Genomic DNA, 24,408 nt, shown 5'->3' with positions numbered 1-24,408 from the left:
TAGATGACACTGAGCCTTCACCTTCGCAGCTGGGTCTTCCTCGCCAATCCCAAGACTCGTGTTTTAATAAAGCTGGCCATAAACTAATTGAATTTTGCATCGAACATGACCTGATAACCTTAAATGGACTTCGTCAATTTCCAGCTTCGCAGTATTTTACATTTAATTCAGGTCAAGGGAGAAGTGTAATTGATTATGGAATTTGTTCCCCCAGATTTTTACCTTTCGTTAAAGCGGTTAATATTGACTTTCGCAAAGAGAGCGATCATCTCCCGATTTCAATCTCCTGGCTCTGTCCGATGGAAAATTCCTCCCCACATGAATCGTTTCCTGCACAGCAGGCAAATATGATCTTGAAAAGAATTAAGTGGTCTGATCCTCTGATTACTTCCCTTACCTCCCTTTTTAATACTAAGGAAATGCTTACACTGAATTAACTATCTTAAACTCTGACTCGCACTCCGAGATATTGTCAGCTCTCTCTCTGATTGAACTACATTGTTTCTCACTGGCCGAACCTATACAGTCTAACTCTAAAAAATCTGCTTCATGGTTCGACAAGGAAAGCCTAGCACACAAAAGACAGCTAAGAACCCTGTTTAGGAAAGCTTGCTTGAACGTCACTTGTGATAGTCAGCAAGAAAAGCAAATGAGCCAGCTAACTGAGATGTTAGCTGAAAAATTGGACACTGTAACAAAAGAAGTGATGGAGATGAAGACTCAGGTTACTTCACTGCAGTCTGATATGAAGACAATGGATGCCTCTGTCAAGAAAATGACTGAAGAACACAAAGAAGTGAGGAAGAAAGTGGAAGGCCATGAAAAACTACAAACAAGAGAAAACCATGAAAGAGCAACTTGCTATGATGGACTTGAAAGTCAGAGAATCTAATCTACGCCTGAGAAATCTACCCGAAGACTGCGGTGCTACAAGAGAATCACTGGTGAAAACATTGGCTGCCTTATTCCACATAGAAAAACAAGAATTAGACCATGCAATAAATAAAATCTATGGGATGCCTTTGCCCCCTAAATTGAAGAGAGCAAAGGCAAGTGATGTTATGATATCCTTCTATGATGTCAGGATGAAAGATATAATCAACAGCATTACAAAGACCCAATAGTCCTGGAAGGTAATGCATTAATACTCCTTAAGGATATACCAAGACATCTGATGACAAAAAGGAATATTTTTAAAGACTTCACAGCAACTCTGAGGAAAAGTGGAATAAGATACAGATGGTTGTTACCATAAGGACTAACATTTACTTACAAAGAAGTGAAATACACTATCACTACAATGGAAGATGTTGGGAAATTTTTGAGAAAATACAGAAAGGAACTCACAAGCCTTATACCAGACCAGAAGCAAGATTCTAGTCAAGAAGAAGATGATGACACAGCGAAAGGAGCAGTGGGTGGACTATAAAATCTATATATTAACACTCTGACAATATGGCTAAAGTTATTTCGTGGAATGTAAATGGTCTAAATAAAAAGGTGAAAAGAGGACGGATTTTCAATTTTTTACAAAAACAAAAATACTCTTTAATATGTTTGCAGGAAACTCACATTTCTAGGAAAGACAAAAAGTACCTAGAAAGAAACTCTGGGGCAAATCTTCATCTCTTCATCAAATACAAAAACTAAAGGAGTAGTTATTGATGCACATGCCTCATTTGCTCCAGAACTAGTATATAAAGATGAAGAGGGCAGAATACTTATAATCAGAGCCAGGATATTAGGTCAAGAAACGTTGGTGGTAGGGATCTACGCACCCAATGAGGGTAAAGCACAATTCTATAAGCAGCTTCACGACATTCTATTGCAACATGCTGAAGAACAAATACTGTTAATGGGTGACTTCAATGGAGTTATAGATTGTGCAATTGATAAAAAATCAAAGGCCAAGGATGATAAGGAAGGCTGCCTTCCTAAGACTTTTTTCCAACTTATTGAGGAATTTAAAATACAAGACATTTGAGGAACAATGATTATGATATCTAAAGAATACACCTTCTGTTCCGCAAGACATGACTCTCACTCCCGTATTGACATATGGGCAAGTAAATCTATATTTACGCAATTACGTAAGGTACAAGTAATGCCTAGAACTTTTTCAGATCATAATCCGGTTTCTTTCGAATGGAATAACAGACAAGCATTCAGATGGAGGTTGAATGATAGGCTTTTACGAGAGGACAAAATAAGAAAAATACATACTCTTATTAAGGATTTTTTTGAGATCAATATGAATGGAGAAACCAGTTTAAATATAATTTGGGATGCTTTTAAAGCTGTGTTGAGAGGATTTATGATTCAAAAGAACACTGCATGGAGGAAAAAACAACTACAACAAACAAATTATATACTCTGGGAATTACAAAATTTAGAACAACAACTTATAATGGAATCTAAAGAAGACCAGAGGAAAAATATTCTTCTAAAGATTAAGGTTGTCAAACATCAACTCAATCTGGTGGTTATGGAAGAAATGAATAAAAATATGAAATATGCAAAGCAAAGATACTTTGAACATGCAAATCGTCCAGGCAAACTTTTGGCCGGTCAATTAAGAGACTCTATGCAGAAGAAGAAATCAGTAAAATAGACTGGAAAAGGACCGGTTTACACTACAACAGACGTACAGAAAGCATTTGTATCATTTTATACCAGACTATACCAAAAAGATCTTATTTCAGAAAAAAAAATTGGATAAATATTTGAGAACAGTAAATATCAACAAGTTATCCTCCCAACAACATAAAGCTATGGATGCTCCAATCACAACAGAAATAGAAGAAGCAATATCTAAACAGAAGATAGACAAAACACCTGGCCCAGATGGAATTACAGCTTTGTTTAAGTTGTTTAAAGATGATCTGAAGAATCCGTTTTTTAAGATATGTAACACAATATTAGATACGGGACTTTCTCCTGAGACGTGGTCTCATGCTTTTATATCATTAATCCATAAAGTTGGAAAAGACCCGGAAAGAGTAACTAATTATAGACCAATCTATTAAATGTGGATTACAAAATATATGCTTCTATATTATCGAATTGCCTAAAACAATTTATTACAACCTTGATTCATGAAGACCAAGCGGGCTTTGTCCCTGGAAGACAGATAAAAGACAATCTGAGAATTTTATTAGATGCAATGGAATATTATGAACAAAATAATTAACATAAAGCTGCTTTTATTTTTTTTGATGCTGAGAAGGCTTTTGACATGGTTTCATGGGAATATATGAAGTTTTGGAAAAAATGAATTTTGGTGTAAGATTTCGCACGGGGATTAATGCTATTTACAATATGCAAAAATATACAATATGCAAAATATTAGTGAATGAATCCATATCCGATAATTGTGAAATACAAAAAGTAACTAGACAAGGATGCCCTCTTTCTCCTCTGCTTTTTATTTTGACTTTGGAAACATTTAAGATACGTGATACAGACGCAATCCACGGTCTTAAAGTAAACAAACAATTCAAAATGAGAGCTTTTGCTCATCCTGAGTGACCCGAATCAATCTATAAACAATTTGTTGAATGTACTGAAGCAATATGGTGAAGTATCTGGATTTAGGATCAGCCAAGATAAGACTCAGATATTGTTTAAGAATCTCTCAAAAGAAAAACAAAAAGACTTTATAAATACTTCAAGATGGGAGAAAACAAAGTAAAGTATTTAGGCATTTGGATTACAAACAAAAGTAAAGATTTAATAGTTAACAACTATATTAAACTATGGGAATTAGTTAAAAAAGACATGATATTGTGGTCCAATAAAAATATTTCTTTTTTGGGTCGTATTTCAGTAATACAAATGAATATTTTACCAAGACTGTTGTTTTTGTTTCAGAATTTGCCAATAATTACACAATAAATACTTTGATGTGTGGAGGAAGGACTTGCTGATTTTTGTTTGGCAAGGGAAAAAATCTAGAATTGCCTATAAGTACTTGGTTGACTCTAAAGAAAGAGGAGGATTTGCTCTTCCAAATTTTAAATTATATGCGGAAGCATTGGCATGGCTAAAGGACTGGATACAATTAAAAAATACACGGTTATTGTATTTAGAAGGTTTGACAACAGATTTGGGTGGCATGGTTACTTATGGTCTGAAACTTAAAAATCATACAGCTTTTCAACATCATATTGTAAAATCCTCCTTAATAAAAACTTGGTTAAGATATAAACATCTTTTAGAAACCAGAACACCTCTATGGATCTCTACACAAGAAATGTTAACATTACGACCACTGAGACCATCTCAATTTGTAACACTACAGGACCAGTTGTTATGGGAGGGCAATAAATGTGCCCTAAAGGATCTTGAAGACCTAATAGAACATCTGACTTGGTTTCAGTATCATCAGATAAAATCTGTATATATACAGGATATGAAAATAGGTTTTACTAAAGATAAATCAACTTTACAACAAATGTTATTGGATAACAAAGATCTAATTTCGAAGATGTACAAGCTGTTGTTGATATATACAGAACAAGATCAAATCAAACCTACAATGATAACTTGGGCACAGACACTGGGTTATAACATTCCTTTGAATAGTTGGGAAAGAGTTTGGTCAAGAAATATGAAATATATACTTTCACAATCATTAAGAGAGAATATTTACAAGATGATCTACAGGTGGTATTTGACACCAAAAAGGTTAGCTAAAATGTATAGAGCAATGTCACCAAATTGTTGGAAATGTCAAGATGAGGTTGGCTCTTTTCATCATGTATGGTGGCTATGTGAAAAAGCCAAGAACTTTTGGGATACGATTTATAATGAGTTAAGACTGATAATACAACAAAACATCCCTAAAACTCCGGAAATGATGTTAAGTATCATACCGGAATCTATACTGACTCAGATCTTTTTTGATATATGCCACTACAGCTGCAAGATTGGTTTATGCAGCAAAATGGAAATTGTCTGAGACACCGGATAAGACGGACTGGGTTAATAAAATGTTGGAACTAGCAGAAATGGCTAAACTTACTGGATTAGTAAATCAAAAGGAGAATATGGAATTTGTGGGAGAATGGGAGGCATGGACAACATACTGTGTAAATGAATTTAACTTGGGAAATATAAAAGGTTATGTTTTGATCTAATTCAACTGATTAAACTAGAAATAATAATGTTAATATTCAGATTAAGTTGAAAAGATATGTAATTAAATTTATAAATGAAATGCTATAATTAATTAGAATTTAAATACAGAGGAGAACAGACATCAAATAGAAGAGGGGAGGTCAACAAGTTAGAATTTATATTGTTTAGATAAATATTGTTTATGTTGTACAATTATGTTAAATTGAATGATGGAACGGAATGTGATTTAAGTAGAAAACAAAAAAAATTTATTAAAAAAAAACGTCACTTGTGATAGTTATGATGACTGCCTTAGAAATAAAAAGCTATTCCTAAACCTAGTCACTGAAAAGAAGAAATCTTCCTACACAGATGGTCACATTTGCTTTCGTCTCTCAAATCTTGTGATAGCAAATCCTTTTGGAAGGCAATCGCAAACTCAGATAGTAACAACTTTTTACCAGAAGTTAGCATCCCTCCTCAAAGTTGGGTTGAACATTTTTCTAAGGAGTTTAATTCACACAGTAACTTCATGCTTAATTCTGATGAAATGATCCCTTCCACCTACCCTAGATGACCAGCTGTAGATGTTGAAGAAATTATTGAGCTAATAGGTAATTTAAAGCCCGGCAAAGCCCCCGGTCCTGACGGTCTCCCTTCCGACTTACTTAAGAAATTTATCGAATGGTGGGCTCCGCTCCTTGCCAGTTTTTCACATCTATTGATCTGTATGGCATTTTGCCTAACTCTTGGCTGAATTCAATAATAATCTCTATTTACAAGAAAGGCGACCCAACCTTACCTGAAAACTTGCCCTATCAGCCTCTTATCAGTCTTAGGCAAACTGTATGCAAAGCACTTAGAACAACGTCTCCTTAGGTGGGTTAAGGACAACTCCATCGTTGGCCCTGAACAAATTGGCTTTTCCAAAAATAAATCAACTTTAGATCACTGCCTGATTCTTGCCACTCTTGCAGAAAAGTACATGAATCTGGGTAGTAAGAAACTTTTTGTCGCCTTCATTGATCTAAAGTCAGCCTTCGACTCTATTAACAGATAACCTTTGGTCCAAGCTGTCTAAACTAGGAATTGATCCCCGTCTCCTATTTCTTTAAAAAAACCTTCACTCATCTACAACTTGCCAGGTAAAATATTCTCCTAAAGGTGACCTTACTGATAAAATTCCTTCGACCAAGGGTGTGAAGCAAGGCTGCATCCTTTTTAACTTATTTCTGTCAGACCTTGCTTGCTCTTTAGATTCCCATCAACAGCCATCCGCCAAAATTAGGAGGTAAAGCCGTACCCCTTCTTTTATATGATGATACCGCCATTTTATCCTACTCCAGAATTGGCCTCGAACGCTATCTAGGGGCAATTGAAAATTATTGCCATCTAAACCTTAATATCAATTACTCTAAGACTAACACCTTAGTCTTTTCTAAGAAGTGGTCCCCCTTCAGCTGGTGTATTGGTAAGGCCAAAATACATCAGGTGAAGAGTTTTAAATACTTGGGCATTACCTTCAACTATAATCTGAAATGGGTAGTACACAGAAATAGAGCGATCGAACTAGGGAGAATATCCTCGAGCCAACTGAAGTCATTCTTTTTCTATAACGGCAACCAATTTGTTCCCGCCTTAGTTAAGGTATTCAATCCCAAAATTTTACCTCAGATCTTATACGGTATTCCAATTTGGGTCAATGCTTTTAATCGCGATTTGGAATCCTTTCAAGCAAACTTGTAGACAAGTTCTGAGTTTCCCGCGATGTGTCTCTTATCATGCAATTTATTCTGAGTTAGGCCAAAGTTTGTGCGAAACCAAGGCTTGGCTAATAACGATTTGTTTCTGGCTTAAACTGTATTTCAGAACAGAGTGTGGTTCTCTTTTATCAATGCTGCTGAAAGAACTACATAACACTACCTGGGACCATATAATTCTGACCAAAATAAAATCTTCTGGAGTCTCCCTGGAAGACGTGGCCTCAGCTTCTGAGGCTCATATTTTAAAAATTGTTAAGCAACGCTTTTTAGATATGGAACTACAGAGGCTGCATCCCACTCAACCCCCGGTCTGCTCCTCATCTGCGCTGGGTCTTATGAACAAAACTGACAGTATTCCCCATTATTTTTATAATTTGGACATCCCTCCCCTTCGTAGAGCCTTCTCTCTTGCCAGGGTCAATGCCTTCCCTTCAAGGATGTTGTATGGAAGGTACTGTCAAATCTCAATACAGGAACGGCTTTGTACCTGTGGGTCCAATTCCCTGGATACGATTGATCATATACTGCTTGATTGCCCCCTATACCAAATATCCCGTGAGAAAAGGCTTAAAAATTGGATACATTCAAAATATTATCTTTCCAATAAAGCAAAATGTCAACTCCTATTAAATGATTTTGCTCCAATGATTACTGTGGATGTTGCCAATTTCCTGATGGATGTGATGAAAATTCAAAAAGCTTGCAACCTTTGATTTTTGAGCTCATTTTATTGATATTAGGTTTCATTGTCATTGTCACAGGTTTTATGTATTTGATGTATTCCATTTAGAATCCTGGGTGCTAAATTTTGCACCAGCAGTGCTCTTCTCTGAATACATGGCTGTAGCTTTAGTCTGTACAGCAGAGAACACCTCAGTCAGCACTAATGGTGATTTTGTTTCTGCAGCAAACAGTCCTGAAAAGAATGCTGAGGTCCAAGAGCAACCTCAGAGTGTCAGGTATGTTTTTTTTTGTTTGCTTGGTTGGTTGGTTCTTTTGTCCAACTCCATGGCCCATTTTGTATAGATGATATATTCTTTGAACCGGTGTCCCATAAGCTTTGGGTAGGTGAATTCCAAGTGCCTATGTCAGAGGCCATCACTCCCCGCCCCCATTCACTTTATCTGGGAACTGGCATGAGGATCCAGAGCATAACCATTGAGTCTAAAGGAAGTAACACAGGGATTTTTAGAGCCAGGCACCGTACGCTGGTGGAAGAAGGATGCCAGAGAAAGCAGATTTCCCCCCTTCCCTATGGGTGACAGGCAGGGCCATGCACTAGTGGGTGATGAAGGGGTCCAAGACTCTAAAGAGGGATGAAAGGAGGAATGATAGGAAGGAAAACGTGGGAAGAGTTTCCAATTCTTTGCCCTGTGCTCTTCTCTGCCAGACCATGCCCCAAGCAGCGTGTGATAACTCCAGAGTAGGTGCCATGGTGGAAGGTTAGTAAATAGGACTAGCACAGTTATAAAGGAAGACTTCATTACTATATAGGAGGAGCCATCTTACTTCTATTTGGGTCCATTGTGAGTCCCTAAGGATTGGAACCATGATCCTTCACTAAGAATAGTGGGTTCTAGACTTCTCCTTTGTACTATTCTGGGTATTGAATACTTTATTAACACTTGCAGACGAAAAGCAAGCTATAAGAGAGCAGTGAATGAGTTATACGATGGGCAGCATACAGAGGATGAGCTCTCTCCTCCAAGGAAAAAGTCGCCATCCCCTCAGTGCCCTTCTAGTAAGGTAAGACATTACAGCCTATCCTCAGGTCCCATTAGTTGCTTTATAAGGACTGGTAATGTTCTGTGCTTTGTTTTCAGGTTGCCCGCCCTTTCAAGACTTTCTTGCACACTGTACATAAGAACAAGGTTCTCATGATGACCCCTGGCTCCGTGAGCCAAAACAGCGCCGTAAAATCATTTCTCAAATACAACACTCCTGTCCAAACCAATCCTAAGGTAAGGGGTGTTGCTGCAAAAAGTAGATGAATTTTGCATCGAAAGTTATTACATTACATATGCTAATAGCAAAGTAATCCAAACCTGAGAATACTTAGGTCTGATGACTGGAGCTGGCAACAGGCAGGTCATATCTTTCTGCAAACCTGAAAAATGCCTGAAAAAGGATTGCAGAAAAATATGAAATCTTTAAAATAAATTATACTGGGAGGTATTTAAAAAAACAAAAATGAGAAACAAAGGGCCTGTAGGTTTAAGCACCAGCTTACCTCAGTTGCTGTTGCTAGACAACTACAACATTCAAAGGCTTCATTTCTGTCAGTCAAAGGCAGAGGGGAGGGGGCATGGTCCTTTCCAGGCCTATTTTGGCCTTTGAGGGAAGATGCATTGAGGCCAGGCCTGACTAGGGTTGCCAGCTGTAGGTTGGGAAATTCCTGGAGATTTTATGATGGAGTCTGAGGAGGGCAGGCTTTGGGGAGGGGAGGGAAGAGGCCTCGGCTGAACACAATGCCACTGAGTGCATCCTCCAAAGCAATCAGTTTGTCAAGGGGGATATGTCTCTCTTGTCATCTGAAGTTCAGATGTAATTTTGGGAGAGTATAATGCAAGCTGGTCCCCACTGTGGAGAAAAATTGGGTAAAAATGAAGCAAGTAAATATAGCTGAAGATGAGAAGCAGATGAAAGGTAAGTTGGTGAATAGCTGAGGAGGAATTGGGGAAAGGGGATTGGATATGGGGGTTGCCAGGAGGAGGGAAAGAGGAAACAGTGTGGGGAGGGCCCAGTGGCCAGTACCATACAACTGGGTCACAGTTTTCCTAGGTAGAAGCTTCTGGAGGAGGAGAGGGAAAGCTTAAGACGGGCAGATAAAGGTAGGTTGGCTGTTGGGTGAGAAGGGGAGAGAAGGAAGCAGGAAAAGGAGAGAGGCTTTGGGGGCATTCAGGAAAGGGAAAGAGGAAACAGTGGGGGAGGGAATTAGAAGTCTGTCAAAGTCCTTGTGGGTTCATGCTTGTCGGTTACTGTTTTTCGGAAAGACAGTAAACTATGAAAAATTTAAAATTATTAACTTCTCAAAAAACTCTTGTATCAAATAGAGACTATGGAAGATCAATGGGAAAAAGAAAACAAGTAGCCCATTTTGAATATCTGAGTTTAATGTTTAGTTAAACCTTACTTGTAATGCTCACATTCATTCAGCTGCAAAAATCGCTGGGGCAAATATAAATGCTTTTCTAAAGGTAAAGGTCCCCTGTGCAAGCACCAGGTCACTCCTGACCCATGGGGTGATGTCCCATCCTGACGTTTCCTAGGCAGACTTTGTTTACGGGGTGGTTTGCCAGTGCCTTCCCCAGTCATCTTCCCTTTACCCCCAGCAAGCTATGTACTCATTTTACCAACCTCGGAAGAATAGAAGGCTGAGTCGACCTCGAGCCAGCTACCTGAAACAGACTTCCGTCGGGATAGAACTCAGGTCGTGAGCAGAGCCTTGACTGCAGTACTGCAGCTTAGCACTCTGCGCCACAGGGCTCCCAAATTCTTTTCTACTGTTCTATTATTCCAAAGGGCGAGACTTTTAATGCTAAGGTTATCCCAAAAGTCTTACTCAGGGCAGGCATTTAGGTAAATGGGGTCTCCGAAGTCTGCTGACCATATTCTACTTCAAATTTTACACTGGATAGCAGATGTACCAAACTGTGTGGCAGGGACTGCACTCTCATTTGAGTTTGTGCAGTGCTCAGTGGAGTCCAGTGCCTGGATAGGTGCCATCAACTTAAGTCTGAAGGCCCTCCTTTCAATGTCTAGTACCGGGGCAGGGGTCTGTTTCATTTACTGATGAAATCTTCCTTAAGAAGTGTATGAGGAAAATGTGTGTGAAATTGAGTAGTGGTTCATAATTTCTCCCCTATACTGGTTAGGGACATGGGGGGACATGGGCTATCCCAAAGTTGTAAGGTTGAGTAGGAAAAGGGTAATTGAGTTTAACCATGCCTGCACACAGGCCCATGAAAGGCATGTATTCACCATTTTTGCAATGGGGATTCCCTTCTCTTTGATCCTCCCCCTGTATGTGAGCCTCCTTAAAATTCCTGGCCACAAGAATACTTTTATGTTAGGTTAGACTGAAGTCCTGCCAACTGCAGGGCTCAGGGGGTACTTCAGCAAAACTCCATATTCTGATTACTACATCTGTGCATCTGGAGTAATTGAGTCCATAGATCATTATATCTTCTGTGGTGGATGGACATCACTCAGAGACCTCTGAATTACCTGTGGAATCTCATGTGATCTCCTTTCTGTTGGCAGACACCAATCTGGAAGTAATGCTTTTTGTTCCCAAATCTTTAGCACTTGTGGTCTCCGTAAACCATTACAGAGATGGGTTTTAATTTGTCGTGGTGTATTTTAATGTTCATTGCTTTGTATGTTATTTGTATTTGAATTTATTTTGCCCAGAGAAGCGTGATAATAAAAGGGAAGGAGAAATTGGCTCAGTAGTGATTGTCTAGCCCAGGGGTGTCCAATCTTTTAGCTTCCCTGGGCCACTTTGGAAGAAGAATTGTCTTGGACCACACATAAAATACACTAACACTAACGATAGCTGATTCATAATGTTTTAAGTAAGTTTACGATTTTGTGTTGGGCCTCATTCATAGCCAACCTGTGCTGCAGTTTGGACAAGCCTGGTCTAGCCCATATTCCATGGTGACAACCTAAGGCAAGCGGCAAATTCTTATGTGACCAACTCCCACTTGGGACACTGCACAAGTGTTCGGGCTTCAGACATTCTGAAATCTGTTTTCCCTTTGAGGAATCACAGTGTAAGATAGACCTGACACTTGCTGCCTTGCCCCAACTGAGAAGGCATTTGGGATTTGGGGAAAAACATAATTTGGGTCTGGGGCAAAAGGATCTCTGAGGGTGGGCAAGGAGCCTACAGACTGGGAGTGGGAGAAGAAAGTGAGAGTGAGTGCCAACAGGTTTGAGAATGTTTGCTGGAGAAAAAGGGTGGCGTGCAAAAAGTACACACAGCATAGGCTCTCGAGGAGTGGTCTTATGAGGAAAATTAGTGGGTAGGTCAAGGGAGCGTCTCCTGGGAGACAGAATGATGCAGAGAACTCAGGGAGGGTGGAGCTAGACTTGGTTCTCTTAACTAGCCATCTCTTTAGATCCAGGTGTCTTATTTTCCATGCTTTATTGCAAACTGATTCTGTCCTATATACCCAGCTTCAGCAGTTCAATAGCCTTTTGGCATAAGTGTGCTGCAAGCTTCGCAAGCCTCTGCTGCTTCTCAGGGTAATTTGACACTGGGGGAGCACAGCAGGTTGTGTCCTGTTAACGGTGGAAGAGGACAGAGGTGAATCTGAAATCAAAAGAGCTGCAAGGAATAAGTGCTATGACCCAATAGTTTGGTTTCATCTGCAGTAAAGCACTATTTGGTGTTAACATCCAGAGGTATTAACTACATCTCATTCTTTCCTTCATACAGCTGGGGTTCGTTGTAAGTAATGAGAATCTTACACTAGATGTGTTTGCACATCCTTAACACATTGTCCGTTGTTGAGTGGCATCTCTAACCCATGTGTAGTGACCTAACACTGCTTCCTTCTAAAGGGAAGTCTAGCATTTATTTACTGCTATCTCGAGACAAATAAAGCAATAACTTAATGAAAATGTACGATTCTTATTACAGAATTATTGTATTCAGACTTCAAAATGTCTTTTCACTTAAATGTCTCAGCTTAGGTATTTTCACAGTTAATTTTACATTTAGAGAATTCAGAACAGGTAAGAAAGGAAAGTGTTCTGGATTTTTGCTGGGGGAAGGAGTTTGTCAACACCCTTTATCTTTTATTTTGGGGATGCTTCACACATTACACTCTGATGTTTAAGTGAGTTTTATGCAAAAGATCTTTGGTCAAAGGAGCTCATTAATAAAGGAAAGCGAGTACTTCTAAATGAGAAGTGAATACAGCAAATATAACTTACAGGGACACTCATCAGGGAGCTGTATTTGGCAGAAGCTTCTTGCTGGGTGTACACTTGGTGGCTTGCCCCTAGGCTTGCCAGCCTCCAGGTGGTAGCTAGAGATCAGTGCACCTGGAGAAAATGGCCACTTTGGAAGGTGGACTGTAGGGCATTATACCCCACTGAAGTCTCTTCCCTCCTCAGGCTCCACCCCCAAAATCTCTAGGTATTTCCCAACCCTGAGCTGGCAACCCTAGACACACCCCTTGGTTGCAGCTAAATGCATTAATAAATATACTGGATTGGATCCTACAAAACCGTTTTGCTAAAATTGATGCTTTCCTCCAGCACAAGGAGCTTTATGTTAGAGGGCTTGAGCTGGAGAAAAATGTGGACAGGCTCTGTAGGTTCCAAGCTGCTATCACTTGCCTCGGTTAAGCCCTCCATTGGAGCAGGTATTCTTGTTTTCCCAGAGATGCTATTTGAAGGCTTTCTGCTTTTATGTCACCACAGGAGACTTGGTTTGCCTCATAATGATGAGTAAGATTTGGTATACTTTGCTGGAAGGACTTATAGAAGTCCATTTTGGGCAACAGACGTGTAAATATTTGCAGGGATAAGCTAGGAAATGGAGGCTAGCAAAGCAGGACAGATTTGTTATTGGTTTAGATCTGAGATTTTCTAATTTATGCTGTTCACATTTCAGTAACAGTTTTAAAAAATAAGGTCAACATCAGGTAAATGTGGTGTGATAGCTGCTGGGATGATGCAATTTTTATATGAAATGCAGCTACTTCACATAAGCTAGTTGCAGCCCGCACAGTGTATCTACCACAACAGCTATTGCTAAGCAAACTACCTGTTCTTGCTGTGGTCTGTTCTCATTGCTGGCCACATTGTGAACCGCTATCTCCACGGATAGATTTCTCTTTTCTGAGGAGGCAGTGAGAGGTTTAATTTCATTATATCATTGTCTAACATACCCAAAAGAGTTTCTTCTACAAAAGTACAGATTTTTTTGGGGGGGGGGGGGTAATGTGGAAGAGCCAGTTCCTGTAGTGAGAACATGCAATCCAGTTGCTTATTCTAAAACATGTCTGGTGATGCAGAAGCCAGTTGGTGGCTGCTGTTCAGAGGAACACTGAATTTCAATAAACAGCCTGTACAGTGTGATGAAATTCTTATGGAGCAAGTACTCATCATCAGATCTTTGACACCTGCCTCTCCAGCTAAGTAGAGAACACTAAACACTTTCTAAAAATCAGGTTTCATTCTTTTCCTCTTCTGCATACTCTGTAGCTCCTTGGTTCAAGGTTTCATGTAGCAACTAGGATTGCTTTATTCCATGTGGGGGGAGTGCTCTTGTGGGTTGATACCTGCATAGATTTATCATTTGCAGACACACTATTTTATGTTTAATTATGACAGACTGCACTGGCTTGTACATAATTGTGGGCTTAGAAACTCCATTAGGATTGGCTGGGTTCTGGCTCTTTCTGAAATGTGTAGGCATTGTGAAGGCTGGGCCGAACAAGAAGACTGTTGGTATTAACGCATAACTTTCTGCTGTATCTATGATAGCCTTTATTTAACTTTGCCCACCTTGAGACAGGTGTGTCAGAGTATTTTTTGCAATATGTAATTAGATTATGCTTCTTCAAAGCTAATTATTGAAAAACACCCATCAGATGTGAGTACAGTAGTTAGTGTTGGTTACTTCCCAACTTAATTCTAAGGTGTCAGGGGTGCGGTGTTAAGGACATACCAAGAATTATTTGATTTCTCACACTGCCTGTTGTTCTTCCCCCCCCCAAAAAAAACAACAACCCTGATAGCTAAATGGGCACAGCTATGATTCTTTAGCGATTCAATATTCATCTATCCAAGAACAGTCTTGAGTTTTAGATATATTTGTCATAGTACAGTAAAGCTGTTTCCCTTGGTTAAAACTGCAGTTTAGTTGCTTATCTTTCACACTTGTGCCTGTTCCTATAGTTATTGCTTTGTGGTACACACATTAGTAGTGAGCTAATACATGTTTCTTTCCTACCTAGGAAAAGGAGAGGCAGCGCTTGGAGAACTTAAAGAAAAAGCAGGAGGCTGAACAGCAGAGAAAACAGAAAGTGGAGGAAGAGAAAAATCGGCGGCTGGAAGAGATGAAGCGGTATATGTGGTATTCCTACTCGTCCAGTTGATCTTTTTCTAGTTTGTTTTTGAATTGTTTCTAACCAGGTTCTCTCATATGGTATCAGGAAGCGTGAAGAGCGCCTCCGCAAGGTGCTGCAGGCTCGTGAGCGGGTAGAACTAAGGGAAGAGGAGAAGAGAAAACTTCTTGAGCAAAAACTTGCTCAGCATAATGAGAAGGTAAATTGAAATGTGGTTAACAGAGTACAAGGAATGGTAGGGTGGGGGAGGGGCGTCCCTAGGGTAATGGCCACAATAGGGCAAAGTTCTGAGATGCTAGTAATGTGATGCCTTGGGCTGGTCCTTGTTGTAAAAAGCCCTCTATAAGGAAAAAGGGTTTTAATTAGAAAGCTCATCTTCAGAATTGCAGGCTTTGGTCTCATATCGGCCCATCAAACCATTCCTGTGTCTCCTCTGACAAGATTAGAACAGTAAATCTTGTCAGTCACCTATATCTATAATTATCAAGGGTTTTCAAACACAGAGTTGGGTACAAAGGAACTTTGCACAACATACGCAAGAGGACATTTTGCTCTATATAAAGGGAAGATGTACACATAACCTTTTCTAGGTGCGAGAAGAGAAAGTGGCAGAAGAAAAAGTGAAAAAGGCTGCAGCTGCCAAAAAAGCTGAAGAACTTGAAGCCCGTAAACAGAGAGCCCTGCAGCTGGTAAGGCAGAGGTTGTATGAACGAGGGAAGAGGATGTGGCGGGAACTTAGATGTATACAAGGCTGGGAAAGGACCCAAAGTAACATCTTCCCATTTGCTTAATTCAAAGTTATGTGGCTGCAACAGATGAAGATGTTGGTTTTCACTGTTGTGAATCCACTCTGAACAACATAGCTTTATAATAGTAACTAAAATGAGCCATGCATAGCCCTTTCTAGAATCTTGAACTCATCAGAAATATTCTACCCCTCATGATTAGAGGAAACATCAGAATTACCAGAGCATACTGTTTAACATGAAGTACTTGGAGACTGCCAGTCCTTCATGTATCTTCAAACAGCTGAATCGTAAGCCTAGTTTGGCATTTAGGATGATGCTGAACATTTCAGGTTAGGACTCCCTAGATAGACTAATGCTGTCGAGGTTCTGATATGCCATCTCGTCAGGCTTGCCATGTCCTATCAAGCTTATTAATCTCAGAACAGTTGGCTCTTGGTTCTCTGACACCTGCTTCACAGCAGCATCCCTTTCCCCCTTTGCAGGAAGAACGCAGACAGCAGGAGCTGATGCAGAGGAAAAAGGAGGAAGAACAAGAGAAAGCTAGGCAGGCTGCAGAACTGGAAAAAAAGCTGGCTGCTGAGAGAGAACTTGAGAAAAAGAGAGAACAAGAAAAGCTTCAAGCACAGCAGTGAGTATATTTCATCCAAAGTTTGGCACGAAAAGGACAGCTGATAGGTGCTGCTCAAGTGATCACTCGGTTCAGGTTATGCTGAAGGCCATGCGCCTGTCTCACATGAAGCTGAATCAGACCCTCAGTCCATCAAAGTCAGTATTGTCTACTCAGACTGGCACCAGCTCTCCATGGTCTTTCACGTCACCTACCTGCCTAGTCCCTTTAACTGTGTAGCAGTCTCTGACACGATCATGGTACCTTGTGAACATGTGTTTAAGCTCTATATGGAATTAATTCTGCACATCATGCAAACTGTGCCACTATAGAGGATTGTGTAATGTATAATGAAAGTCTGTGTCATGCTGACAGGCTAGCTCTGTGTCAGGCTGACAGACTACTCTCAAGGTTAGCTCTATCAAAGCTAACTACTAAAGTTACTCTGGCTTTGTCCTTGAAGGGGCAGAGCTGAGCACCTTCCCTTGAAGGGGCAGCGTAAAGCACTTTGTCCATAAAGTGTGCAAAAGTCACCTTTCTGACTCAGCTGCCAGATGTCAGAATCTCAAAGAATACCAAAGGCAGAATACTTGGCCTTTTCAAGGTCTCAATAGCTGAAATTGTGCTTATTATAGCTTAAAGGCATTAATGTTCTCTCAAAGATAAGAGTAACAAGCTTTCTTGCCTTTTGTAATCTGCCCAAGGCTGTCAGTTACTAAAAGATGTTACAAAGTGACAAATGTCAATAATAATTGTGTTTCATGAGTTATATAGTTAAACGTTGTGCTACAGATTTCTAAGTAGTCTCATTTAATGCGTATTGTCCTAACGAAGAGGATGGTATAGAAATTAAATATATAACGTGATCATGTAACTCAGAAATGAGGGTTTATACTTTAGGCACAGAGGAATGAAAAGGAAGGATGTCCATATTTGGACAATAAGATATCAGAGGACAGGAGCAGATGCCACTAAGCTCCTGGTATCTGATAAGAGAGAATAAAGGTACCCTTTTGAAGGATAAGGAAGAGGGGATAAAGGAACACTCTTAATGGGTCTAGAAACAGCATAAATACAGCTGCAGAACAGCTAGCACTTTTAGAGTGTTATGACTGGCAGACTGCAGCTGTCTGAAGTAACACTTCTCCATCTCAAAAGGCTTGAGATGTAAAACATTGAAACTCTGGACCTTGCGTGGACAGTAGTTCTCAGATATCTTGAAGTATCAAGATCTGGGTATTTCAACATATCTTACTTAACAGTCTTCTTGTGAGACTGCTCTATTCCTAGAAGAGGATAGAGACCCTTAGAATTCCTATTCTTTGAATAGGAATCTAAGTGCAGTGATCTTTCCATGTATTGGAACACTGAGAGTCCATCGGATTTATGGATTCTTACAAACTAAGCCTATTTGGCTTACCAATGCTAAGAAGCATCCTGAATACAGGGCTAATAGCTAGACCTCTGAGATTGTGTCAGAACGTCCTCTACTTAACAGAGGGACTTCTGAACCTCCTCAGAGCAAGAGACCAGAGAAGGGAAAGGAGACTCTCTGTACTCTGTGAGATATGCACAATGCACATACACAGATTGGCACAGTCAAAGAGACTGTAAACAGCTTTAAGCTAACATAGTATTTATACATTCAGCATTGCTGTCTAAAACTAGAAAGAGCATGCATAGCATGTACATAGACAATGCCTGATCTTAATGATGATCAGTTAAGAATATTAATAGAAGTCTTTAAAGGATTCAAGACTTAACAAATACAGATACTCTGGGATAACTTCATATGTTCTCATAGAGCTTAGATTCTTAGAGGACTCCAGATGACACAGCAAGGTATAGTGTGTCTTCTGTACAGAAATGTTATGATGTTTTGAATGGTTTAAGTTAGGATGCTTCTAACCAAATCTTTCTCCAAAGAATTAACCATATTTTGACAGGATTTCTGTAACCTTATATTCTGAATGAAGGTGCATTGCACTAAGGATACTTTATGAGTATATTCTGACTAAGATACTCCTTTATGGAGGCATAGAGAATGTGAATGATTACTTGCTACATAAACATGTTTAAGACTAATGATGTCTATCCTTATATGATATTTTAAGGCTTTGCAACCAAAAAGCATATATTATATAATGTAAATAAATGTGTTTTTTATATACTTCCACTCTTGTCCATTATTATAAATTTATTGGCGTGTTCAAGAGATGTCCTAGGAGCAATAACAAGTTTCTAGGAACCGTTGATTCGGGTCTAGTGGTGTCTCGCTGAATAAGATAACATATCCCTTCTCAGGAAGGGGTCCTTTCTAAGAGTGTAGGCACTTAACGGCCCGAACCGCGACAACTGGAGATGCCGGGGATTGAACCTGGGACCTTCTGCATGTCAAGCAGATGCTCTTCCACTGAGCCACAGTGGTAGAGCATCTGCATCTCCATTTTGACAGTGGTGCAGTGATATGTTTTTTGATTACAGGGAGCGTGAAAGGAAGGAGAAAGAGAAGGCTGCTCGCTTGCAAAGAGAATTAATGGCTGCTAAAGAGAAAGAGCAGCTTCAGAAAGAGGCGGTGGAGAAAGAAAGGAAACTGGTAAGCCTGGCCAACGTTCAAAGTGACTTTCTTCATTTTAGTGCGTTATGTGCCGATAGCTTTCATTATTTTGTCGTGAGCCGCCCATTGGTTTCGAAGGCACATTAAAAGGAAAATAAAGTAAACCTTGTGTGCGTTTCCCCAGAGCTGGAAAGTAGGAGTTATCAGCATGTTATAACTCTCTTCTATTTTAAATAGCAGGAGGAGGAGCAGAAGCAGAAATCTACTTCTGATGCAGTGGTTGGTCACAAACAGCTGAATGTAACAATAGAGATACAGGTGAGCCTGGAATCAGAGATGAGATTCTAATAGCTGAGAAGAGCAGTAACTTTTACATCAGACTTTGTTCTGCCAGGAGAGGGCATGTTACTGCAACTAGAGCAGTTCCTTCTTTCCTTCCTTCCTTCCTTCCTTCCTTGAAAAAAGGATTTCTCTTGCTGTAGCCCTTGGTACCTTTAAAAAAAAAAAAAATATTGGTTTTTTTTTATTACTATAAATTCTTCATAATTTTAACAACAGTTTAAAAGTAATGTCAAAGTCACGATTATATCCATTGTTGTCTTGATTACAAATAAACATAAAAAGAATAAATTGACTTCCCCACCACCTCCGTCTACCTCTTAGTAATGTATTACAATCCATCGTTAATATATTCTGATCCTAATATTAATCTCATTCTAAAGTTTCATATCTTATAAAATTTTACATTCTGGATCAGAGTAAAGAGTAACGTTCCATTTTTCCCAGATCTTATACATTTTCACAATAATTCATCCAAGCCTCCCATTTTCCCATAAATTGTTCATTGTCTCTTTGATTTAATGTAGCGTATTAATTTCTCCACCTCCACCAGCTCTAACATTTTAATAATCCAGTCCCTTTTTTCTGGAACATCTGTCCCTTTTCATTTGGCTGCATTAAACAATCTTGCAGCCATTGTAACAAAATCATACTAAATAACATCATCTCCGGTATTTTAGGAATATTTTTCTGTATAATCAATCTTATTTCATTGTGAATCATATCCCCAAAGTGTTTCACCTTATCACAAGTCCACCACTTATAAAAAGAAAAAAGAAAACCAATATCCTTATTACATTGCCAACATATTCCTTGAAGTGGTATTCACATTAGTATTAATAGTTCAAAAATATGTTTATATTTCATCCATAATCTATATAAGGAGGACTTGATTATATGATTCCGGAATGATGTCTAAATCTTAATTTTATTATACCGTAAATAGCCATGCCACCCATTTATATTATCGAAGCCTTCCGAATCTAATAGTCATATTTGAGCCAATCCTTTAGCCATGATCTAATATTTCCTTCTGCATTTGAAACCGGTCAGTCAGATGTAAGAACAGGATCTCTTTATTCTCTCTCATCTCCTCGGCCGGGTTACGTAAACAAAGGTAATTTTCTCTCACCTTCATCTCCATGGCTAATTGATCCTTGACTGTATTCTGATTATTTTGTGTTGCTTCAATCTGTTTTTCTTGACCTTCTATCTTCTTCTTTGTTTTCTTATGTCTTTCCATAACTGTTTTAACTGAAAAGTCCATTGCTTGCATATCTGTTTTCCTAGTCACAGGCTGGTTACGTTCTTGATCTTCTATCTTCTTCTTTGTATTCTTGTGTTCTTCCATAACTTTTTTGACAGAAGAATCCATTGCTTGCACGTCTGTATTAATAGTCATCATTTGAGCCTTGAGATCTTTTATGTCTTCTGTAACCACATCCAACTTCTGATCATTGGTTTGTGATTGGTCAAGAATAGTCATCATTGAAATCAGTTGAGCCATCTGTGTTGATATCTGTTTTAATTGTTTAACTGTCGCCTCAGATTGTTTGACTAACATGTCCTGTACTTTTTTCTTCATGGCTAAATTCTGTGAAGTTTCCTTTAATTTCGTAAAGGCAGGGCTATATAGTAAGCCAGAACAGGGACGAGTTCCAGACATTTACATAGGTAACTAAGCCGAGAAATTGATGGTCGTCTAGCAGGAGTCCATTACATGTAAATAGTAGGAAGTATTTCATTGACCAGCTTAAATATTTTTTCAAGCTGAAAAGATTAATATTTAGCCTTAAAATAGCTTTTGAAAGTTAACAGTACCAACGAGTTTTACCGGACGCTCTAGGTCGGCAAAACCAGGAAGTATTCCGGAAGTTACCTCGTCACGGACCTTCTATCGTCTCTTCTCGATGGTTGTTACCTTCAGAAACGATTTTAATGTAGCACGAGTAAGACGTATTTCCGGTCCTGCGACCTGCTTCCTGTTGATTTGCTTGCCGAGCAGTAGAGAGTGATGGTGAATGAAGCACAGAGTCTTCCAGTCTAAGATATCCCCATTGTTATAAAACGTGGCTGGAGGACTCTTTTTACACCGGACAAGTTCTCAAAGGTTCCTCCCTCCCCTTCCTTTAAGAACGCGTAGGATTGGCAGATCTTTAGTTTAAGCTGATCAGTTTGATAAGGCTCCTGCTGCTTTATCTGATGGATCTCATACGGCAAAGTCATCCGGTTCAATTAAGGGAGGAACGAGGTTACCAGGAATGTTTTCTTCTACCCCCCTGTTATTCGATAATGCCAGTGAAGAACGAAAGATTCTTATCTACTCACTTGGGCGTCTGGAGGTGAGGTTCTAATCTTAAAGTAGTCCTTATGTTGTTAATAAGATGGTGGAGGGTAGAGTCTAATGCCGAAGTTGTGCTCTGGCGATTTCAATCCCTTCGTGCCCGCAGGACCAGCATCTAAATCTCCGGGGGACTTAATAAAGCTCCCTCGGAGTATTTAGGAGATCAAACCGCATGGATGGCTGCAGGGAGTTCGTGCTTCTCAGCCCACTTGCAAGGGCTGGGTTGGGGTGCAATAAATCACCCCAAATTAAACGCAAACTTGGATTCCCCCCAGGAGCCCCTGGGAGAACGTGGCACTCAGCCCAGCGTCACCACTGGAAGTCAGAGAACTGGTACCTTTTTGATAGGAGAAAAAAAATTGTCGCAGTAGTACTTGCCTAAAAGTCTTTCTTGGGATTATTTTTTTTAAATCCTGCCCATTCTTCAAGGAGCTTCAGGTGGTATATTTGGTCCCCCTTCCCCATCACCTTTAACAGCCCTGAGTCATAACCTATCATGCAAGCTAACTGTTATTCTATATTGCGGGTTCAACTTCCTGCTACAGTGTCTGTAGCAAATATAACTTGCTTCTTGTAATCCTTTCCAGAGCTCGCCTTCCTGCAACTCATACCCAATGACACCACAGGGCCCCAAACAGCCAAAGTTTGAAGTGAATAATTATGGGATGGATCTGGATAGTGATGACTCCACAGATGATGAGAGCCATCCCCGCAAGCCCATTCCTTCTTGGGCTACTGGTATGTTTGAATCCCTTTGGTTCCTTTCCCAAATCAGTGTAGAAAAATTCCCTATATAGACTTTTAGCCTGCTCCTAACCATGATTACTTGGATAGAAACCAGAGTTCAGTGAAACATAGCTTTTTAAGTGTGCTCAGATTTGTAGCCTTGCTTAGTTAAACTAGTAATAGTAGTAAATTAGTCCTAACAATGTGTCCGGAGTCATGGTATTTTAATGCAGTGTTTAGTTGTGGGTTTTCAATCTGTCAGAGGTGTTGTCTTGGAAAGGGGTGGGGCTGTGGGGGTTTCTCTCCCTTCTCCACTGCCCTCTTCAGCTCTGAAGCAGGCAAGGGCCTTAACTGGGTTCTAGGGCTTTACTGGAGAGGGCCCAGAGCGCCATCCCTGCCCCTAGGCATCCCTATGACTTTTGTCATAGTGTGTCCTGATATGACCCAATATGACTTTGGAGTGGACAGTTTACTTTACTGTTGCAGTATTTAATAGGAGAACCGTTACAAAAATGGGGCAGAATTAATACAGGGACACTACAACTGCACAGGGCAAAACTCTCACAGAAAGAAGCTGGCTGGAAAACAACAAAGCTCCTCAATGCAGCTGCCTTACTTAGTTCCTATTCCAGTGTCGATACCTATTCCTAGTAGGCCAGACTCACTCCACCACAGGGCGAGGGATCAACTGCATCCAAAAGCAGCCTGACTACTACTCAGCTTCAGGGAGTAAGCGTCCTCCCTCCCTGTGCAGAGTCTTGTATGCTCTCTATCCAAGTTCTTCTTCCTCACTAGTGATTGGCTTCTGCTTTCCCCTCCATTTCCCCCCAGCCATAAACCTTGTAGGCTTATTGGAAAATTTACCCAAAGGGCCTCAAGTGTTTGTAGAAAAGAGGCTCCTTGAGGCCTAACAGTTGCTCGTTTTTCAGCCTTAGGCTTGGGATCATGACATTTGTGTTTCCTCACTTGATATTATATATGTGGATATGTAACTTCAGGAGCCTTCAGCTGCATTTGTGAGACTTGAATTGCTTGAGGTAGGAGAAGTGAATGTACATTAAACTGAGTTGGGAGGCTGAGAAGTTACTAATGCTTCTTTTTAGTGTCTTGCCCTGTGAGCTGTGAGACGGGTGCGTTGAGTTTTTTGATAGCAAAGACACTTTCTGTTTTTTCCCTCTAGGAAATCAGCTAACCCAGGCCATCATTCACCAGTATTATAACCCTCCTGATACTGATGCTTTCTTTGGGGTCATTAAAAGTCCCAAACTGGAAGAAATCTTCTGTAAGAGTAAGCCACGGTATCTGAAGCGCACAAGTTCTGCAGTATGGAATTCGCCACCATTCCCAAATGGCAAATCTATGGCAGCGCAATCATGGCAGAGCTTAAAGAGATGCTGAAGTTTTCTTGAGATTCGCTGTTGTATTTTATCACTTTTAAATGTATTAACTTTTTGTAACTTTAGTTTGATGTCAATAAAGAGTTCTGCCCTGCTGCGGCACTTAATATACTGTCTCTTTATTTATATTCATGTGCTGTTTGTCCAGGAACCTGCTGTACCTGGCTCCTAATGGTAAAGATCTTATGCTTGAAATGTCTGTTGAAAAGATGAATGCTTTATGACCCTGTGAGCTGGGGGGACTGTGGGGAATCACAGGAAGGGGCCAGTCATTTGGGGATTCCACCCATCTGCCGAAACGTCCTCCTGCTAAGCTCTGGCTTTTGAGTAGGCTGATCTTGCCGCTTTCTCCCCCCCCCCCCCAGCTGTGCTCAACTTTCTGTGCTTACTGGAGTGTATTTGGTTCTTATTAGGTAGGTTTTGGGCAGGGTGTAATGATGACGATCATATTTTACACATCCAGGCTTGTATTGGTGGGTATTGGTCTGGTGGGTCTCTGGGTGGCCAGCTTTTGCTGCTTTAGGATAGGCACAGGGCCATCAGCTTTATTGCTTAATGCAGTGATATTTGGTACAATCGACTGGTTATATATATATCTTAATGGTCTGCTACTACATTGATGTTTCAACCCTTGGAGTACAATACAGCGCAGAATTAGGCGCACCTGAGCCTGTTTTCAATGGGCTTAGTGTATAACTTTGCCTACGATCGTATGGCT

General features: G+C 40.1%; 1 protein-coding gene across 1 annotated transcript in view; it reads left to right on the top strand.

Annotated features, from left to right (window-relative positions):
* INCENP (inner centromere protein) overlaps positions 1 to 23,700 on the top strand; it is a 39,709-nt gene extending 16,009 nt beyond the window's left edge. Inside the window, exons 7-17 of the mRNA XM_056852161.1 lie at positions 7,789 to 7,840; positions 8,513 to 8,627; positions 8,705 to 8,842; positions 14,861 to 14,970; positions 15,059 to 15,170; positions 15,562 to 15,660; positions 16,203 to 16,348; positions 18,812 to 18,923; positions 19,122 to 19,202; positions 22,155 to 22,305; positions 23,474 to 23,700. Coding sequence (XP_056708139.1) covers positions 7,789 to 7,840; positions 8,513 to 8,627; positions 8,705 to 8,842; positions 14,861 to 14,970; positions 15,059 to 15,170; positions 15,562 to 15,660; positions 16,203 to 16,348; positions 18,812 to 18,923; positions 19,122 to 19,202; positions 22,155 to 22,305; positions 23,474 to 23,691 — 1,334 coding nt within the window. The 3' untranslated portion in view covers positions 23,692 to 23,700. The remainder of the gene's footprint in view (positions 1 to 7,788; positions 7,841 to 8,512; positions 8,628 to 8,704; positions 8,843 to 14,860; positions 14,971 to 15,058; positions 15,171 to 15,561; positions 15,661 to 16,202; positions 16,349 to 18,811; positions 18,924 to 19,121; positions 19,203 to 22,154; positions 22,306 to 23,473) is intronic.
* Positions 23,701 to 24,408: the final 708 nt, after the last annotated feature.

Source organism: Euleptes europaea, chromosome 6 (assembly GCF_029931775.1).
Source record: "Euleptes europaea isolate rEulEur1 chromosome 6, rEulEur1.hap1, whole genome shotgun sequence".
Lineage (NCBI taxonomy): Eukaryota > Metazoa > Chordata > Lepidosauria > Squamata > Sphaerodactylidae > Euleptes > Euleptes europaea.
Note: the sequence above shows the minus strand (reverse complement) of the source record. Positions and strands in the feature narration are given on the sequence as shown.